The sequence below is a fragment of the Mugil cephalus genome, chromosome 12 (genome assembly GCF_022458985.1).
Source record: "Mugil cephalus isolate CIBA_MC_2020 chromosome 12, CIBA_Mcephalus_1.1, whole genome shotgun sequence".
Classification (NCBI taxonomy): Eukaryota; Metazoa; Chordata; class Actinopteri; order Mugiliformes; family Mugilidae; genus Mugil; species Mugil cephalus.
This window is the reverse complement of record NC_061781.1, coordinates 14297829-14314616: the sequence shown is the minus strand read 5'-3', so window position 1 is coordinate 14314616 and position 16788 is coordinate 14297829. Positions and strand designations below refer to the sequence as shown.

Genomic DNA, 16788 nt, shown 5'->3' with positions numbered 1-16788 from the left:
CCCTTCAGTGGCGACGTTTAGAGCGTGCTTATCCGCGCTGCTGCTGCTGTTTGTAACCGTTGAGGCGTCGCATTAAGCGCGAAGGAAAGCAACAGGCGCAGATGGACCTCTGCTGGACGTATTCACACTAATCATTTACTTATATCGTGTAATTACCAGCGGGATGGCAAAAGTGTCTGCATCCCCTCAACCACATGTTGCAGAGCTGTTACCCGACGGAGGCGCTGATAATTAACGTAGAGAGGTAAATACTCAGCGTGAGTGATGCTTATGCATTATTAACTGCGATGAGAGTATCATACCATTGTAAATGAGGTGGAAAATTATTCCCCCAATTACAGAGGTGATTCTGCTGTGCAAAACCTAGCAGCTATCCCCTCTCTGTGGTCTCCGGGCAAACTACAGGACATTTAGTGCACGGCTGGAGGATCTGATTTAAGCCACATTTCCCTCCCGAAGACCGTCCCAGACTCTTAAAACCGTGGAATGAACTGCAGTTTCATTTCGCTACGGGACGGCCGACTGTAAACAAACTCCCTCACTGAGAAGAGGAGGAAGAAAGAAAAAAGAACGGGGGGAAAAAATGATTTGTTTCCCCTGCATGTGTGCCCTGTTTATGTTGAACGACCTTTACAAATACAACTGACAAGCGGAAAAGAAAAACAGGATGACTGGGCAGGAGTGAAACCTCAAACAGCGGGAGATCAAGACTTGGATTTGTGTTGCACTGGGAAGTGAGTGGGCTATATTTATTTGACACTCGGTCCTAAGTGGGCAGAACAAGTCGCTTCAGTTTCCTGCCTGTGTCCGGGCGGGACGCCGGGGACTGCAGTCGCTCATGGACGCACCTTCCGTGACGACACGACATGTAGACCGAGCCGTCCTCGCTGCCCACCACGAAGTTGTTGACGTCTCCGAGGGGGAAGGACATGGAGGTGACAGCCACGGCTTTGGACTGCTTGAACACCAGCTCCATGCTGTCCTGTGGAGGGGAACACAGAGCAGCGTCCATAACAAGCCCCCAGCCTCAGCCTTTATGTTAACACATGCTCTGCCAAGCACAACCTATAAAAATCACTCCACAGTTTATTAATGCAAAATCTAAATTCAGCTAGCACTTTATAAAGAATGAGAGTTTGACACCGGGGGCTTGGCAGCGCGGGTGAAATGACACAGCTGGCAAAAATAATTTCCCTCAAAGTGAAAAATGAGCGGTAGAAAAAATAAGGGTGGTCGGGGGGGAAATACCAAAATGGAATGCAAAAACAAAAATGAAGGAGTCCGGCCAAAGTGTCTGACATTTAGCATGAATGGGGACGACAGCAAGTGTGCGCAGGGAGACAAAATATTAGAAACAAGCGCCTCTCTTCGAGATGTATAAAAAACACGGCAATGTATTTTTTGTGGTTAAATCTTTTTTAGAAACGTAACAGCGGGCTACCTGTGGCTGAGAGAGCATGTCCAGGCTCCAGGAGCAGATCTTGCCATCAGTGGAGATGCTAATCAGGTTGTGGGCGTTCTGGGTGCCGACGACATTCACACAGTAGACTGGGTGCTGAAAAGAGACGACACGGAGGGTGAAATTTTTACCCTTATGTTGAATTTAAATGAAGCACAGCCCCGACGTGTCAAGTGTTCATTGTACCGTATGTGCCGCCGCTGACAGGGGAGTCCTCTGCACGGGGGTCCTCTTGTTGCTCCTGTTGTCCCACAGCACGATCTGCCCTGAATACGTGCCCCCCACCACAACGTTGGGGTGGAACTTGGCAAACGACGCCGACAAGACAGCAGACTGTCAGAAAAAAAAAGAAAAAAAATAAGGTAAGAAGGGATCGAAAAAGTTGAAGGTGTGTTTGACCAGCTGATCCTAACCCTAACCCGGAACTCGTACGTTGCCACGGGGACAGTCACCAGCTGAGTAGTGTTTCCGTGGCAACAATCGCGACACCCGCTGATCTGTGCTTCCATGGTAACAGCCGATGCCACCCGTCGACAAGCGTTTCCGCGGCTGCAGACCGTGCCACCCATCGACCAGTGGCACCGAACGGCCAACGAAGGGGAAATCACGGCTCATAATTTGAGGTGAGGAGGAAAAGGGATTTGAGAAGGCGTGGTAGTCCGCTGGAAACGTACGGCAGCGAGAGGGACAATGAGCCACTTTCAACCATCACCAGCCTGACTGATGAACAAGTGGAGCACGGAGCTACAGGTCGGAGGTGCGCCGAGATTTTATGCTAGTGGAAAATTGTCGCGCCGTTTGCTGAATCTCCCGGTAAAATGTCCCGTAACTGTTGAGCTGTTCCAAAAAATTCGAATCGATTTTGGTTATAAAGGGTGACTCAGATTATCTGAAGACACTTTGCAGGACCCGTAACTACCAAAAGAAGCACTAAGGTAAAGGTGGCGAGAACATAAATATATCAAGACTGTACACACAGATTTTATGTATTTTAGTGGGAAATGAGGGTTGGTCTCATAGATGATATGGGGATATTAAGGTTTTGAGAAATTAGAAAGAGGAAAGTATTTCTGAGTATTTTTCCCAATGTAAAAGAAATATGACTGACAGAGCAACAGTGCCAAATACCCCTCACCACCCTCCCCAGTGCCTTTAGCATCTCTTCCTACCAAAATGAATGATTCTCCCATCTGCCTACTTCATAAATTCACACATTGTGTCAGTCTACGCTCCTGTAATACACAGGCCGTCGTCATTCCTATTTAAATCAGCTATTACATTTATGACGTTTGCACAGATCGCATTATTTTTTATAGAAATGATGATAAATGAAAACATGAATGGAAACAAATCAAGTCAAAATAACTTGGGTTTACTTTCCGCTGAGGTAACTAACCACAAGTCAACTCCATGTATTGCTTCATGTCTGTAAAGTTTTATATCAGCAACACTTGCCAATAATCAGAACATGGAAAACTTCAGTCTGCTGCTTCTGCTTCACCTCAAAGTTAAATAACTACCCTTTTACTTTTTCTTTTTTTTCCCCTATTTCCCATAACACAACCAAACACTTCTTTCATAACTCAACGCTTGATTCTTGCTGCAGTCAAACAAATCTCGAGACTGGCCAACAGGATTAGTATATATTTGTTGGATTATGACTAGGTGGCCTACACGTACTCACTCATTCCCTTTACCGCTATAAATATTTTTTTCTAAAGGGCTCTGCGGACGAAAAATTGTGACACATAACTATGTGGAAAAAATCTCATTTTGAATCGAACTGGAGGCACAGAGGAAACTGCATTCACACTTCTGTTCGGTTTTTATTCATCTGAGCAACGCGCCTGCATCTACATCCGCTCCAGAGGCAACGACATGTGGTTCTACTCAACTTGTCTTGGTGAAGGAGCCTCGGGGCAAGAATTATAATAAGGCCGGGCAAGAGCGGAGGAGCTCAACTGCTCTCCCAGCTCGCTCGTCTGAACACAGGGCCCTTGTTTAGATGCACATGATAACCGGCCCTGCCCCGCGCACTTAATCCCGCTGCAGCGCTCGGATTCCATTCAGCTCCTGCACCGCGGGTCTTCTCCGGCGCCTCGCCAACATGTGTTTGTGGATAGATGTGGTGGAGGTGGATGCCAGCACGGTGAACTCACCGTGTGGGTGACGGGCGGAGGGGGGGGGGGGGGGGGGGGGGGGGGGGGGGGGGGGGGGGGGGGGGGGGGGTGAGGGTTGCAGAGCGGAGGAGGAGGCGAGACCGTGAGCTAACGGGGAAGGATGGCGCTGTTCTGAGCCTGTCATGAGTAAGCCATCCGTGAGGACGGCGCGGGGGCTAGAAAGAGGGAGGGGAGTTAAAAAGAAAGGAGACGTTGCTTTTAGTACCTGACAGTGGAAGATGTACTCCGGTGTCGACTTCTTGTACTTCATGTTCCACACTAGAGCCACGCCGTCTGGCTCGTGGGGAGCCTCCTCGTTGTTGTTGTATGAGGCAACCAGGAGTTCAGGATACTGGTGACAGAAGAGAAGCGAGCAGAATGGATGTCAGGCGGGCGGGCGGGGGGGGGGAGGAGAAGCAGACAGACCTCCAGGCTTGGCTCCATGTGGAAAAAAGCCTTGCCAGCCCTGTGTGGTGCTGCTGAATACCTTCAAGAATGAGTAACTGAGATTTATGGCTCATTTAAGTTGCCCCCAACTCCCCCAAGTGCTTGGGCAAAGGATGTTTTCAATCCTAATTATTTATCCTAATAGATTATTCATAGTTTTACATAAACTCCGCACAGTTCTCGTTTGAAACACAGTAGCAGACTCCGCAGCTCATGGAGGATCTTATAAACTGCAAACTCGTCCAAGTGCATATTAGAAACACAGACTGCAGAAACCCTATCCAGATGTAAACACACCATTAACCTCTGTCAGATCTAATACTTGAATCTGAGCTTTACACATCACGAATGCATCATTTCAAATCACAAGAGCGAGCACGTTGCTGTGAGCGAGGAAATACAGTGAACTCAAGTGTTTGGTGTTCAATCACTGTCACGAGTCATTGCAGAATCGTGTATTAAATGACCTTAGACACCAGAGGAAACAAATCATTACGGTCTCCGACTAAGTGACAGTTTGTGTGGGACATAACATGCTTGTCCTGAGGGAGTTGTGGCTCAAAGTAAATGCTGTCAAACTCAAGCCGTGTAATCATAAAGCATTACGGCGGCAAAAATATAAGTCGTTTCAACAGCCAATTACAAACAATTATGCTCATGTTACATCTATTGTAGCGGGAAAGGAGGATTGGGGTTGTATTAAGATGTGTTAACATCGTAGTTTCATTGTTGAATAGTTGTTTAAATAAATAATAATTTAAAAAAAAAAAAAAAAGGACCTGGAGAGACCAGTCCAGGCAGGTGACAACGCGATGTTTGGACCAGCGCTCATCCATGAATTGCCTGTTCAGCGAGAGCTTCGCTCCAGCCTGAATTTCACTGGAGAAGGGGGGAAAAAAAACAAAGCAGCGCAAATCAATATCGAGCACTTCTTCAAAAACCAATTACAGGTTTTAAAAAGCACTGTCCGTCCAATTATTACCCCTCCTTCTCCTCCAGGTCACGGCCGCTGTAGTCAAAGAAGAGGTCCACGTGCTCAGACAGAGCGCGCTCAATGATGCGGGTGCTGTGGTCGAAGAAATTCACAAACTCCTCCGAGTGCAGGATCTGGAGTTTTTCCTCCTCGGTCAGCTCGTGTGGGGGCGCTTCATGGGGGGACATAAACAAAGTGGACTGTAGTGAAGATCCCTGCTGCTATGAGACACACAGTCCTATAAAACAACTATTGCATCTGTACTTGTAAAATTCCTACAAGACCTGAAGTGGCTCTACAACATTTCAGTAGAGGATCAAAATTATTATCTCTGGTTGTAAAGTACCTTCCTCCTCCTGGTTTTGGTCCACGCTCTCAGTCTGAGTCTCGGCCACCGGTTCAGGGGCGGCAATTTCTTCCTCTTCTTCTTCCTCTGCTGATCAAAAAGCAAATTCCGTTAAACATCACACACTACATTTTTGAATGAATATATTCCTGTGCCAGAAATCGTTTTGTGTCCGTGAAGTGTCTGAATTCCAAATGTAAACAGGGAATACAATCAAATCCAAAGTGACAAGTTTCACAACAGGAATGATTGTGCTTCCATGGAGACATTTCGTACATTTCGGTCACGACTTTTTCCACCTTCGTTATTTTTCCTCTTTCAGTAAAAGCTCCGGCGAGTGATTATGGGCACAGCAAAAGACTGATTTTGTATCTGTGCCTTACATTTGTTTGGTTTGTCGGGACAATGTCGCCTTTCAAAAAAGAACCTGCTCCTCCAAATTAGGGAAGTTTGTCATTTGTATTAAAGGGACACAGCGCAGCGGGTGTCTTGTTGTCATAGGGACCCCCGTCTTTCCCAACTGTTAATGAGACCCCAGCCATTCAATGGAGAGCCTAGCTGTCAGTGTAGCTGCTTCCTCTGTGTCGCAATAGCAGGTTGCCCCCTTCTAGGCCACGGGGCAGAGGGTGTGGAGCAGCTGCCCAGGCCCGTCCCATTGGATCGGCCAGATGACGGCATGGTGCAAAAGCAGATGGCGATGCTGGGATTGTCTTGCGCTCTTCAGAGGTGGCATGGGGATGGCACAGAGGTTTTCCGCCTGGCTGCCCCGAGACAAGCTTCTCCCTGAACGGCAAGCCTGTGCAATTACCATCCTAGCAGGAGGTCTCGCAATTCCCATTCAACCTCAGAGAATGTACAACAAAATACAGACCACACCAGCTGGCAAACTGCACACCGGTTGTACCTCAAAGAAGATGAACACGCTTTTTTTCAAAAACACATCTCCTAGAGACGGTATATAGCCTATGCTTTCAATGTAAAAAAAAAATAAAAAAATAATAGCAAAAGCAGAACAAAACAGATTCATGAGGAAAGAGGAAATATTCGCCTGGTTCCTACAGGCGTTTATCTTGGTATGAGCCTACAGTTAATCTGAGCATGACAGCGCCGCATGCCAGAATTTCCTTCCTACTGAGATAATCTAAATGATAATGTCATCTGTCACTTTGTCCATAAAGCTCCGACGGAGGTTTGGGGACAAAGGTTATTGGGTGCGCTGATGAGTTTACAGAACTGGGTTGATGACACAAGCCATTTCAATGTGCGCCCATGCTCTGCAACCAACAGGAGAAGGTTAAAATCTTTCCTTTCAAGGGCCTCAATCAGGCTTAAAGGAAAACAGTAATCACTGTCTTTCAGCTGGTCCCGGCCGTGCTCGTCAGCCCTTTCCCTGGTGAGGCAGCCAGAGCAATCAACCTGCCAGGCATTAGGAGCGGATAGACAATCTGAAAATAAAGGGTATAATGCACCTGCCAGCCAAAATGGCCATTTGGAGAAAAGCTAGTGATCCTGGTGACCCCGCTGGGGACGTGTAGGGGAGGGGAGGGGAGGGGGGGGGTTTGGTAGGCAAAGGGTGGGTGGGTTGCATTTAACAGAATTCACCCGGATCACCAATGTCCCATACACTGACACCTCCTCTCAAAGCAGGCCCAATTATGGCTTTTGTACCACTTAAGAAATAAAAGCTTTTTGGTGGGGGGGCACGAGTGGGGGAGGGGGGGGGGGGGGGAGTAATCACAAGTCTTAGTCAATGGACAATATATTAATGTAAACACGGCATGTGGCCAGGGGACGAACAACTACGAAACTAAGTAACCTTTGCCCTGTGTTGCAGGTGTTTTCCTCTTTCTATACGTCCAGACAGAACAAAGGTCTGACTTCAGGCTGTGCCATTTAAATACCAATAATAACAATGATAATATTGAAAAAAACATTAACGCCCCAAACTCTTTCATCATACGTACACGTGAACTGTCATTTCTCGTTTCCTGAAATCGGAAAAAAACTGCGATCCGACTCAAAATCTTGTAACAAGGAGAACAAAAAACCCTGAACGCTACAGTGAAAATGCTGAGAGCGCCCCACCCTCTCCTCCCGGAAAAAAAACAAAAAAAAAAAACAGAGAATGCAACAAATTTTCCGTTTCGATGTGATTAGCTACTGTATGACAGAAGGATACAGAAGATATTTAACGGTACTAATCATTAAGTGCATAAAAGCTGACCACAATTACAAGTGGCACTTCAAACAAGAAGGCTATTAAGGGCTTTTGTGATTAAAAATTTGACCTGCCTCTGAATTGAAAGTGATTAAAACAATCACTTTCAATTAAATATTAGATTTACTAAACGGGGCTGTGCGTACTTGTGTTCCTGACGAGCCTGACGGCCAACCGGTCCACCCTCCAGCCCCCAACCTCCAACAATATCTTACTCCATAATTACAGCCTCTTGTTGAGTAGTGCATACTGATGCTGCATATTACCTACTGCTGCAGCCTGGCACACTGTGGCACACTCGCCAATATAAAAGCTTAAATCAACACAACTTTGGAGACTACCAAAGGGGGAAGAAGTAAATGTATATCACTACTACTTTTGAAGTAAGGTGGTTCTCTGATTTGAATCAAGTCTCCACTTTACACAATAAGCTTCTCGACAATAAATTTGTTTTTTTTAACCACTTATCTTGTTGGCATCATGTGCACACGCCGTAGGGAGTTTTGTCTTGATTGTTTGGTCTGGTGGTTTCGGGCTCCTGACATGTCTTGGTGGGCAGCTCAGGTGGTAGAACAACACAACTCAACAACAAGTTGATTGTAGTGGAACCTCGCAGAGCAACATTTGGATTGAAACCCATATTGGCACCCTGCGCCTATAAAACAGCCCAAGTTCTCCAATATACACTTGCACGTTTTCCAACAAACTTGGAGAACCTGTCACACTTCCTCTGTAGGGATGGGAACTGATACTCGGCCCCATGATGGCACCGGTGCTGACGCAAACGGTAGCAAGCAGACCGAAAAGCAACTCAGATTTCGGCGCTTCATTTCGGTGCCACACGTGACGTCTACACAGTCAGTTTTTTACCTACATTTATGGAAGTGAATCTTCAAAATGCCTACTTGAATTGCCGCGATCGACTGCAGAGACGCGACTGCACTACATGTGCACATACACACGCGTGGACGGTGGAATTCCTGGGCGAAACGGTTGAATGTGTGGCTGTACTGCACCTCAAAAGATGCAGACTCGGCATCAGCAATCTGCAACAAGTGCTTGAAGGCGATACTGTGCAAGAGAAGTAACACCTCGAACACGATGCCACATAGCATTGTTTTTAAAAAGTGAATTCTATTTTACTTTGGTTAATTTATTTATAAGTTGTACTGTTATATTATTCAAATTAATATTCTGTTCAGCTGGTCCAAATGCCTTAAAATTAAAAAGGGCAAAGTCTGCATGTTTTCCATCTTTTAAGCACCGGCTCGGGCACCGTTGAAGCACCGGCACCGTTTCAGAAATAACGGTTTGGCACCAGCATCGGACAAAACCTTAATCATACCCATCCTTATTCTTCTTAGGCCTCTCAATGAAACCTCATTCCCACTGACTCAGATGACAGTCAAACGTCTCCTCGATGATACTATTTAATAAAATAGAACCTTTAGTGCCTAAAATGTGTGTCACCATTATACAGTCAGAGGAATCTGAGAAGACGTCTATGAGAATTCAAGACAGTTTGTCAATAATCGTCATCAATAGGCTCCTTGACCGTTCGGAGGATTTCCTTTGTGTCAGCGGGGCGAGCGATCTTAAATCCTTTACTCCGTTTTCGCAGAGATGTCTTGCCAACCCTGTGGGAACCCTCGGTTTAGCAGGAGCCGGGGCACGATAGCCGCTCCCTCTAATGCCACCGCCCGCTGACCTTGAGAGTGCCGCGCCGTTGCCTCCTTTTGACAACATGATAAATCGCTCAATCAGAAACCAGGCCCGACGCCACCCCGCACATCAGAAAATGCGCCGAGGGGAGCGGGCCGGGGAAGGGGATGCCGTCTCATCGAGTGCCAGAAGTGATGGTGTGAAAATGCACAATGTCACTGAGTGTGTTTTGTTATGTGCCTGTTCGGTGAAGGGAGAAGACAGGGAAGCGAGGGAGTTGATGAAATGATTACATAGTGGCAAAAAGGGGAAGGGGGGGGGGGGGGGGGGGCCCGGTGTTGAACAGCTGGCAGAAACCATCGTTGTTTAACACGGTTTTTACAATGCCCAGTAGAGTCCGGAGTAAAGAGCGGCGATAGGGATGCTCTTCATCCTTCACTTGTTCTGCTCGTAGCTTTTCCACAAAATCACACAATTTTTTCGCCCTGCCCCGCGCCACACGCCACCTCGGAATTTTCTACACATCACCTGATCGGACAACAACCACCAATCAGCACGCTGTTTAAAAAGCTAACCAGGCTTTCAAGGATGCTAAAAAGAATGTTAGTTGGTGCAAATAAATTGAGAAAACAACCAAGGAAACGGACTTGTTGTTACAAGTGGAAGCGCGAGACAACAAGCCTAATCAGCCGAGCACGTTGTTCTCCACCTGTCACTACATAAATCAAACGAGAAAACAAGCGGCATAACTAAAAATACTGCATACTTTATGAAACATGTGTTCAACATGTGGGTTTTCGTACTAACACAGGTTTTTGGGGTGGGGGGTTTTCGCCCTACCACATGAAAGCTTCAGCGCAGCAATTACAAACATATCGACACGCTTCACAGGCAATAAGCAGTCGTAAGCACAGCCTTCATATCTTCCCCTCCAATCTCATTTCTCCTTCCTGTCACTGGCTTTCTCATCCTGCTCATTAATTACACCGAAGCAGGGGTTGGTTGTGAGGTTTCAGAGGAGCAGAGCTTGTCAGAATTCAATCTCTGGCCTTGACTTCTTATGTTTCCTGGGCCTCGTTTTCCCTTTACTTTCATCTTGGCGCCCTGTAAAATCAGGCCTCGGTTGCTTTTTTGCTTGTTGTTGACTTCCGGTTACGCACTTGTTACGAATAATTCTCAGGAATTATGAACTGTTCGTGCAGCAAAAGAACACACTTGCAAGGACACTACACATTTCAACAGATGTTTAACAGATTGTGTACGCGCACACACAAATTTTGTCAGTGTATTTCAAGGGAAGCCTGTGAGTCACCTTCTTTCATCAGGGTCATGGCAGGTGTCTGGGTCTCTTTAGAGTAGGACACACATTCGCGTGGTGGGAAGTCCACTTGCGTGAGCTTGGCCATTCCCAGCTTTGGTGTCGCGCGCCTAAAAGCACAAAACAACTCACACTTTGCACAACGTTTCCTGCAAAACAGTAGTTAAATTTCAACATGATAAAAAAAAACAAAAAAACACAACATACAAAACAGCCCTGCAACTGTAACCAATCTCAGCTCGTTACAAGCGGAGTCTTGCGCTGATCAAAAGTAAGTAAATTAGTCTTTCATGGTATTAGTTTAATAAACAATGTGAATTAATTAAGAGGTTTCGTTTGATCAAACTTGCATGCACAATGCCGTTTTTTTTTCTTCCCGCACTACATTAACAGGATAATGACTCTGACAGACAATCATGCCATAGATTGAGAGAAAGGAAAATGACCAGGAAAGGAGAGAAGAGAGTGTCCAGTACCCCAGCTCAGAATCAGAGTGAAGTTGAAGAGTGGACGGGTCAGAGTCCCAGTGCAGAGTCCTGATTAGTGTCACAGCAACAAGGCGGCATTAGTGAGAGAAAGGGAGAGACAGGCGAGCACAAATGAGGAGAGGAAACAAAGTTAGCAACATGGCGCACAACATGCTGATTGGATCTGAGGTCACAAATCAATTAAATTTGCATGTTATCACAACACACTTAGGGCTTATTTTTATCGCTGCTAAATAAGATTAAAACGTGCGCACACAAAGCCCAGAGATGGAAGAATGTATCTGCTTAAAATGCATGGACACACAGACCCTCAGAGTGAGATGACACAGGGTGTAATGTGCAGCCTGCGGGGCTGATGCAGCCCCCGAACTGTGTCACTGCAAAGCTCTGAGTGTTGTGTAGAAAGAGAGGGGGGAAGAGAGAGAGAGAGGGAGAGAGAGAGAGAGAAAGAGAGAGCCCTCAGGGAGAAAACATGACCTCCATGTGTGTAGGAAATGGCCATGCTGGTGAGGGAAATGAGTCAACACGTAGGGGGAACAGCTCACTGGGCCCTGATGGGACACTGGGGGAGCTTGAGTTTCAACCCAGGGAAGGGGCTCTAATTAGGGGTTAAGAAGTCCCCCAGGCGTCACAGCAGCCTGCTGTTTTATTGTTAATTTAGCATCGCTCTAATTCAACGGCACACAAATGAAATAAACATGCACTCAGTCGGCATAAATTCGTCATCATTCACTGCAGTGATGGAAGGCTTTGTGAGAAGTTTTAGCTCGGTTGCCCTTAATAAAAACAAGCTTTATGTGTATTCATAATATTTGCGTAGAGTTTGAAAATGATTGCAAAGCGAGTAAAAGGAAAAATAGACAAGCTTCGCGGCTCGAGCACATTTGCAATTCTGGCTGTGACAGAGACGCTGTAATTGTATCCTTGCTGGAATAATTGTTAAAACAAAAAGCACACGCAAGCAAGATCGATAAAGCACAAAGGCCTGAAACATCTCAGGTAGAAGAACTTTGCAATGCCTCCTGAAAAGGAGGCACTCGCGTTGTTTCCGCCCTTTTAAGGCACAATGACTCAAAGATTGAGTGCGTGTTTGTGTACCTGGGTCCCACGGCTCCATCAGAGTCCTGGCTCCCGGCCTCACTTGGCGTACCCGCCGATTTGGCAGTGGGAGACGTGGGAGGAGGGGCTACACAGAGAGACAGACCATAATCATCCGTTACAACGTAAAGACACAACACTACAGTAGAAACGCATCCGTGGTTCTTTTGTTTAAGGTGTTGGTAGAAAGCTAGTAAATTTCGGAAGCTAATTTCCTGATAAATAGAAAAATAAATAAACATTACTTTACATGTCGAAATGTGTATAAAACCTTTAAATTAGTAACAAAACACGCAGAATCAGTCTGTTAATAATAAACCTAAACTGTGTCAAGCTCAGGCTATACTGTGAAAGAGGCTTTAATAATGACTACATTAACTAATTAAATCCAAAAACACTGAAAGCAACTTCAAAAGCTCAGCTGTGGTGTTTCTACATTTCTGATTTAGGTTTTTCTGCAACGTGCTATGAGGATTCTTGCGTGGATCTCTTCTGCCACCTGCTGTTTGCAACATGACATTGCCCTAAAAACGACACAAATGCTGTGATGTTCTGTTTTTCATATATTGTATATGTAAATACATTCTGTGAGACAGTAAACGTGAACATACAGTATAAAAAAACTATGTTTCATATTTATCTGTAAATTAATTACAGTCTTGCGGACCGGAGGCTACAGCTATCGTCACTTCTTTCTTGTTCTTAGACAAATCCACACACACGATCATCTGAACTAAAATCAAATGACCAAATTGGCTAGAAAAAAAAAAACAGTTCACTGTACGGACATAAATATCAACATATTTTAGAGTATTATCCAGTGGATGTGTTGGGAGACATTCAATAATAAGTACAATGATTCCTACAGTCTTCCCTGAGTATGAACACACTAACACAGTGACTGCAAAACTACACTTGCCAGTTCATTAGGTACAGTAGTAAAAATGAAGATGTTTATTTTAACCACTGCATTAATAACAGTCCTGCACTTAATCTCATCTCATAAATCTTATGACAGAGGTGGTGACTGAACTTTGGAAGCTGTGGTTTGTAGTACTGATAAATTATATTGTGTCGACACATGTTTCTATTATTTTGACAACTTGTGTTTAATTCAGCAGGATTTAACAACAACACCACAAACTACATCCTCCAAAATAATCACACGATTGAATCACCACCTTTCCACTTCAATATAAACTGTGCATTATAACAGTCATGAAGGGAGATTAAGAGCAGGACTATTACATTAGAACTAGTTATTAATCGTGTACCGAATGAAGTGGGAAGTGAGTGCAGTTGTGATCACGCTACTTGATCCAGTTTGTTGACATGTACAATTTTCCTTACATTACAGAACTTAAAACCATGCAGACATTAAAGTGGTTATGTATCTGCCAACAGGCAACATAAACCTTACCAGCAGCGACATCTGTGGTTATGCCCACACTCTGCAGAAGAGCCTCTGCTTCACGTCTTTTCTTGTCCAGGTCAGAGTCATCCTGGTTTACAGGAACTTCTTTCTGTTGGTCCGCCTATAAATACAGCAGTGCATCACGCATTTATGCGTTTCTAGGTATCAGCATCACGCTGCTGTGATCTCAAACAAGTCTGCATAATTCACACCCGTCTAGCTGCACTATTTTTCTGATCTTTTAGCTGATTCTGATTACTAATCACCTAATTCAGATTCATTTCACTTTTTGGCAAGAGTCTCGTGCAGCAACAGGGAGATGAGCATCAACAACACCAGTGAATGAGGAGAAATTTGATTTATTGAAAAACTCCAAAGGCTACATTTAAATAAAAGCTATAGTGTGTGTGTGTGATTCCAATATAAACATTATTTAACATTTAAGATTTTATCAAAGGAGGTAACACAATGCAGATTACATGAATAATCACCCTGTCTGGGTGTGAAAGGAGCAACTATGGATATGACGGCAGACTAAGAAAGATGGAGCCTGTGTGGTGGAGAAACTAGGGTTACAAATGTAACTAGGGGTCTGTGACAGTCAGGAGGAAGGAATCTAGAGAAGCATCTAAGAAAAATCTCTGATGCTCCAGATTAAAAAGAAACATGTTCAGGGAACTGTTACGTGCAGTATTTCATTGGTGCTGACAATGTTGTTATCACTCTCACTGCCACAAGGGGGAGACACCAGTCAAGCACTAGTCTGCATCTGAACAAAGGACAAGCTTTTGTGCTAAACTGTTGTTCCTTTGAATCGTTTCCATTTCCTCTTTTATAAAGCATTCTCCTGTCAATAACGTCATTCTGCCCATGTCTGAACACAAGGTCACTGCCTAAAAGAAAAGCTATCACATTATAGACACTGGGAATTTTGTTGGATTACAAGGCCACTGCAGTTGGAGATAATCAAGGTTATCAAGACTTATTTTCATAACTTACATAGAGTCAGTAGTGAAGTGATATGTGGATAAACCCACAACTAGACAGGGAGATTTACTGTACTGACCTACGTAACAGAGCCGTCACTCATGACACTCAGTCTTTCATATAATATGCATCGCTTAACTGTCGACTGTGACTTTTTTTCCCCACGACATAAGCCTTTAAGCCAGGGCCTCCTCCCATGTAAAGTTTTTTTTGCTAAAACGGTCATTCTCTCTGGAGAAGCACTGACTGAAGGACAAACTCATGCAACAAATGGCACTTATGTGTCATTATAAACTGCAAGCTTCGTAACGCTCCCAGAGTGAGTATGGTTTAACAGTGAACATCAGTGCTCTGTCAGAACAGAAAGTGACAACGCAAAAATACTAGACCAACAGATGAAATATTTATGACTTTCTCTTAAGAACAGTATATATTTGCTACAACCACAGGAAGGTATCATCTGTCAACAATAACCATCAGTTGTTCATTTTTCTGATTAAGGTCAATATGGCTGCAACGTGTAGGCCCATTTGTTTATAACCAGTTTTTTGTCATGCTTAAATAAAGGCTTTTTTATACAACCACAGAGTCTTTGCAATCATTCCTTTGTTGATTCTTCACTCAAATAGAGCACCTGTTTAAAGAATTATTTTGAAGTCTCCTGAACGCCTTAAGACCTTAGTGTCTGCTCATTTACATATTCAAAAGGTTACAAAAAGTTAAACATACCTTCTTGCGCTCCTCTTCCTTCCTTCTCTTCTCCTCTCTGATTTGCGCCAAGCGTTGCTTCTTCCTTTCAAGCTCGGCTTTCAGCTCACTTTTGTCAGACATGATGCCACAGCTGCGCAAAAACCAAACACGTTCATGTTAATTCAATATTCAAATTTTGTTTGTGGCCTTTTGCACCATATGTTAATAAAGACATGTTTAAATGCCGTTTCTCCGAGTCCCACTGTGCTACACATATGCAGACATGACACAGACTACTACTACCATCTTACTAGCTTTATGACTGCAACGCTATTACAATATATTATGAAACAGATTATAGGGAATAATATATATTAACAAGTATATAGAGCATGAAAACTTAACTGTGTAACAAAGTACAATGCTATTAATATATATATATATACACACACACACATACACACAACTGTGCAAGATTAATATTAAAAAATAAATAACTGCATAATAGGTTAAGATTTATTTTTATTTACAATTAATATACCGCAGAATATTGTGTTAAAACCCTAAAATTAGTTTATATGAAAGTGTTGTTTTAAGCATAACACATGAAATCCTAACATGATGACAAACTGGTGATCTCGCTGTGTTTCCACCACCTCCTCATGAATAAAGAACCTCACAAAACAAAGCAAAGCATCAGCTGTCAGCTTCAGTACCACTCTGCACACCAATGGAAACGGCCAGCTACACAACCTCTCTCCACAGGTAACACGGTTAAACCGGCCGTCTAACAATGTGCTGTGTGAGTGTTTGGTGACACATCATATCTCAGCTCTGTGTGACCACACCACTCATTGTCAACCAGCGGACATTGTGCCCCACCCTGTAGTTGGTGCACCGGGTCTCACCCGGTTGGCTATAAACGGGGTAATGCTCACCGTTTCAGCTATTTATCTCTGGTGCTATGCACACAGCGTTATGTACATGAACTCAAACTTCCAGTAACGAGACGTTTTAGTTTAGTAACTACAAAGCACATTTACAGAAAACGCATCGGAACGGCCTCGGCTACTGCTAACGTTAGCCTTCCTTGTCATGAGTGGCCACTGGGTCATCCTAGCCGTCCCTGTATTACATCAACGAAAAAGCTTAGCACACGTGTAGTTCAACACGGTGTCTTAAATAAAGCAATGATCCCGGCTATAAAAACGAATTGTGTCGTTCATCTCTTGCCACAACCCCTGACTGGAGATGCAGCGTTATGCTAACGGCTAGCTACAGCAGTTAGCTTGACCCGGATCCTCGCCCAGTGCTTTGACCACACGGTGAATAAAGGTAGTTCAGCTACCAGCGCAGCCTAAATGTTACAGATGTGTAATAATACCGCCACCACCACCGTGAAACAGCCGTGTGTGATAACAAACCTTAAAGCAGGCTTTCAACCTGACACTAGATCCCTTTCACCAGCCAAAACAAACGACCTGCCACTCAAACTACGGAGGCCGAGAGGAGCCAAAAACTAGTCAATT

The 16788-nt window shown here is 44.5% G+C and overlaps 1 protein-coding gene across 4 annotated transcripts in view; it reads right to left on the bottom strand.

The window, feature by feature from the left end:
- Window positions 1-16788, bottom strand: part of dync1i2a (dynein, cytoplasmic 1, intermediate chain 2a) — a 19812-nt gene extending 3024 nt beyond the window's left edge. The window contains exons 1-13 of one of the 4 annotated variants that reach the window (XM_047600297.1): window positions 16684-16788; window positions 15299-15410; window positions 13589-13703; window positions 12169-12256; window positions 11059-11118; window positions 10577-10692; window positions 5385-5474; window positions 5048-5210; window positions 4845-4944; window positions 3845-3970; window positions 1646-1792; window positions 1442-1555; window positions 849-982 (exon numbers count right to left, since the gene is read on the bottom strand). In XM_047600297.1, coding sequence (XP_047456253.1) covers window positions 849-982; window positions 1442-1555; window positions 1646-1792; window positions 3845-3970; window positions 4845-4944; window positions 5048-5210; window positions 5385-5474; window positions 10577-10692; window positions 11059-11118; window positions 12169-12256; window positions 13589-13703; window positions 15299-15400 — 1355 coding nt within the window. In that variant the 5' untranslated portion in view covers window positions 15401-15410; window positions 16684-16788. The remainder of the gene's footprint in view (window positions 1-848; window positions 983-1441; window positions 1556-1645; window positions 1793-3844; window positions 3971-4844; window positions 4945-5047; window positions 5211-5384; window positions 5475-10576; window positions 10693-11058; window positions 11119-12168; window positions 12257-13588; window positions 13704-15298; window positions 15411-16683) is intronic. The other 3 variants (XM_047600298.1, XM_047600299.1, XM_047600300.1) reach the window with 3 other exon arrangements.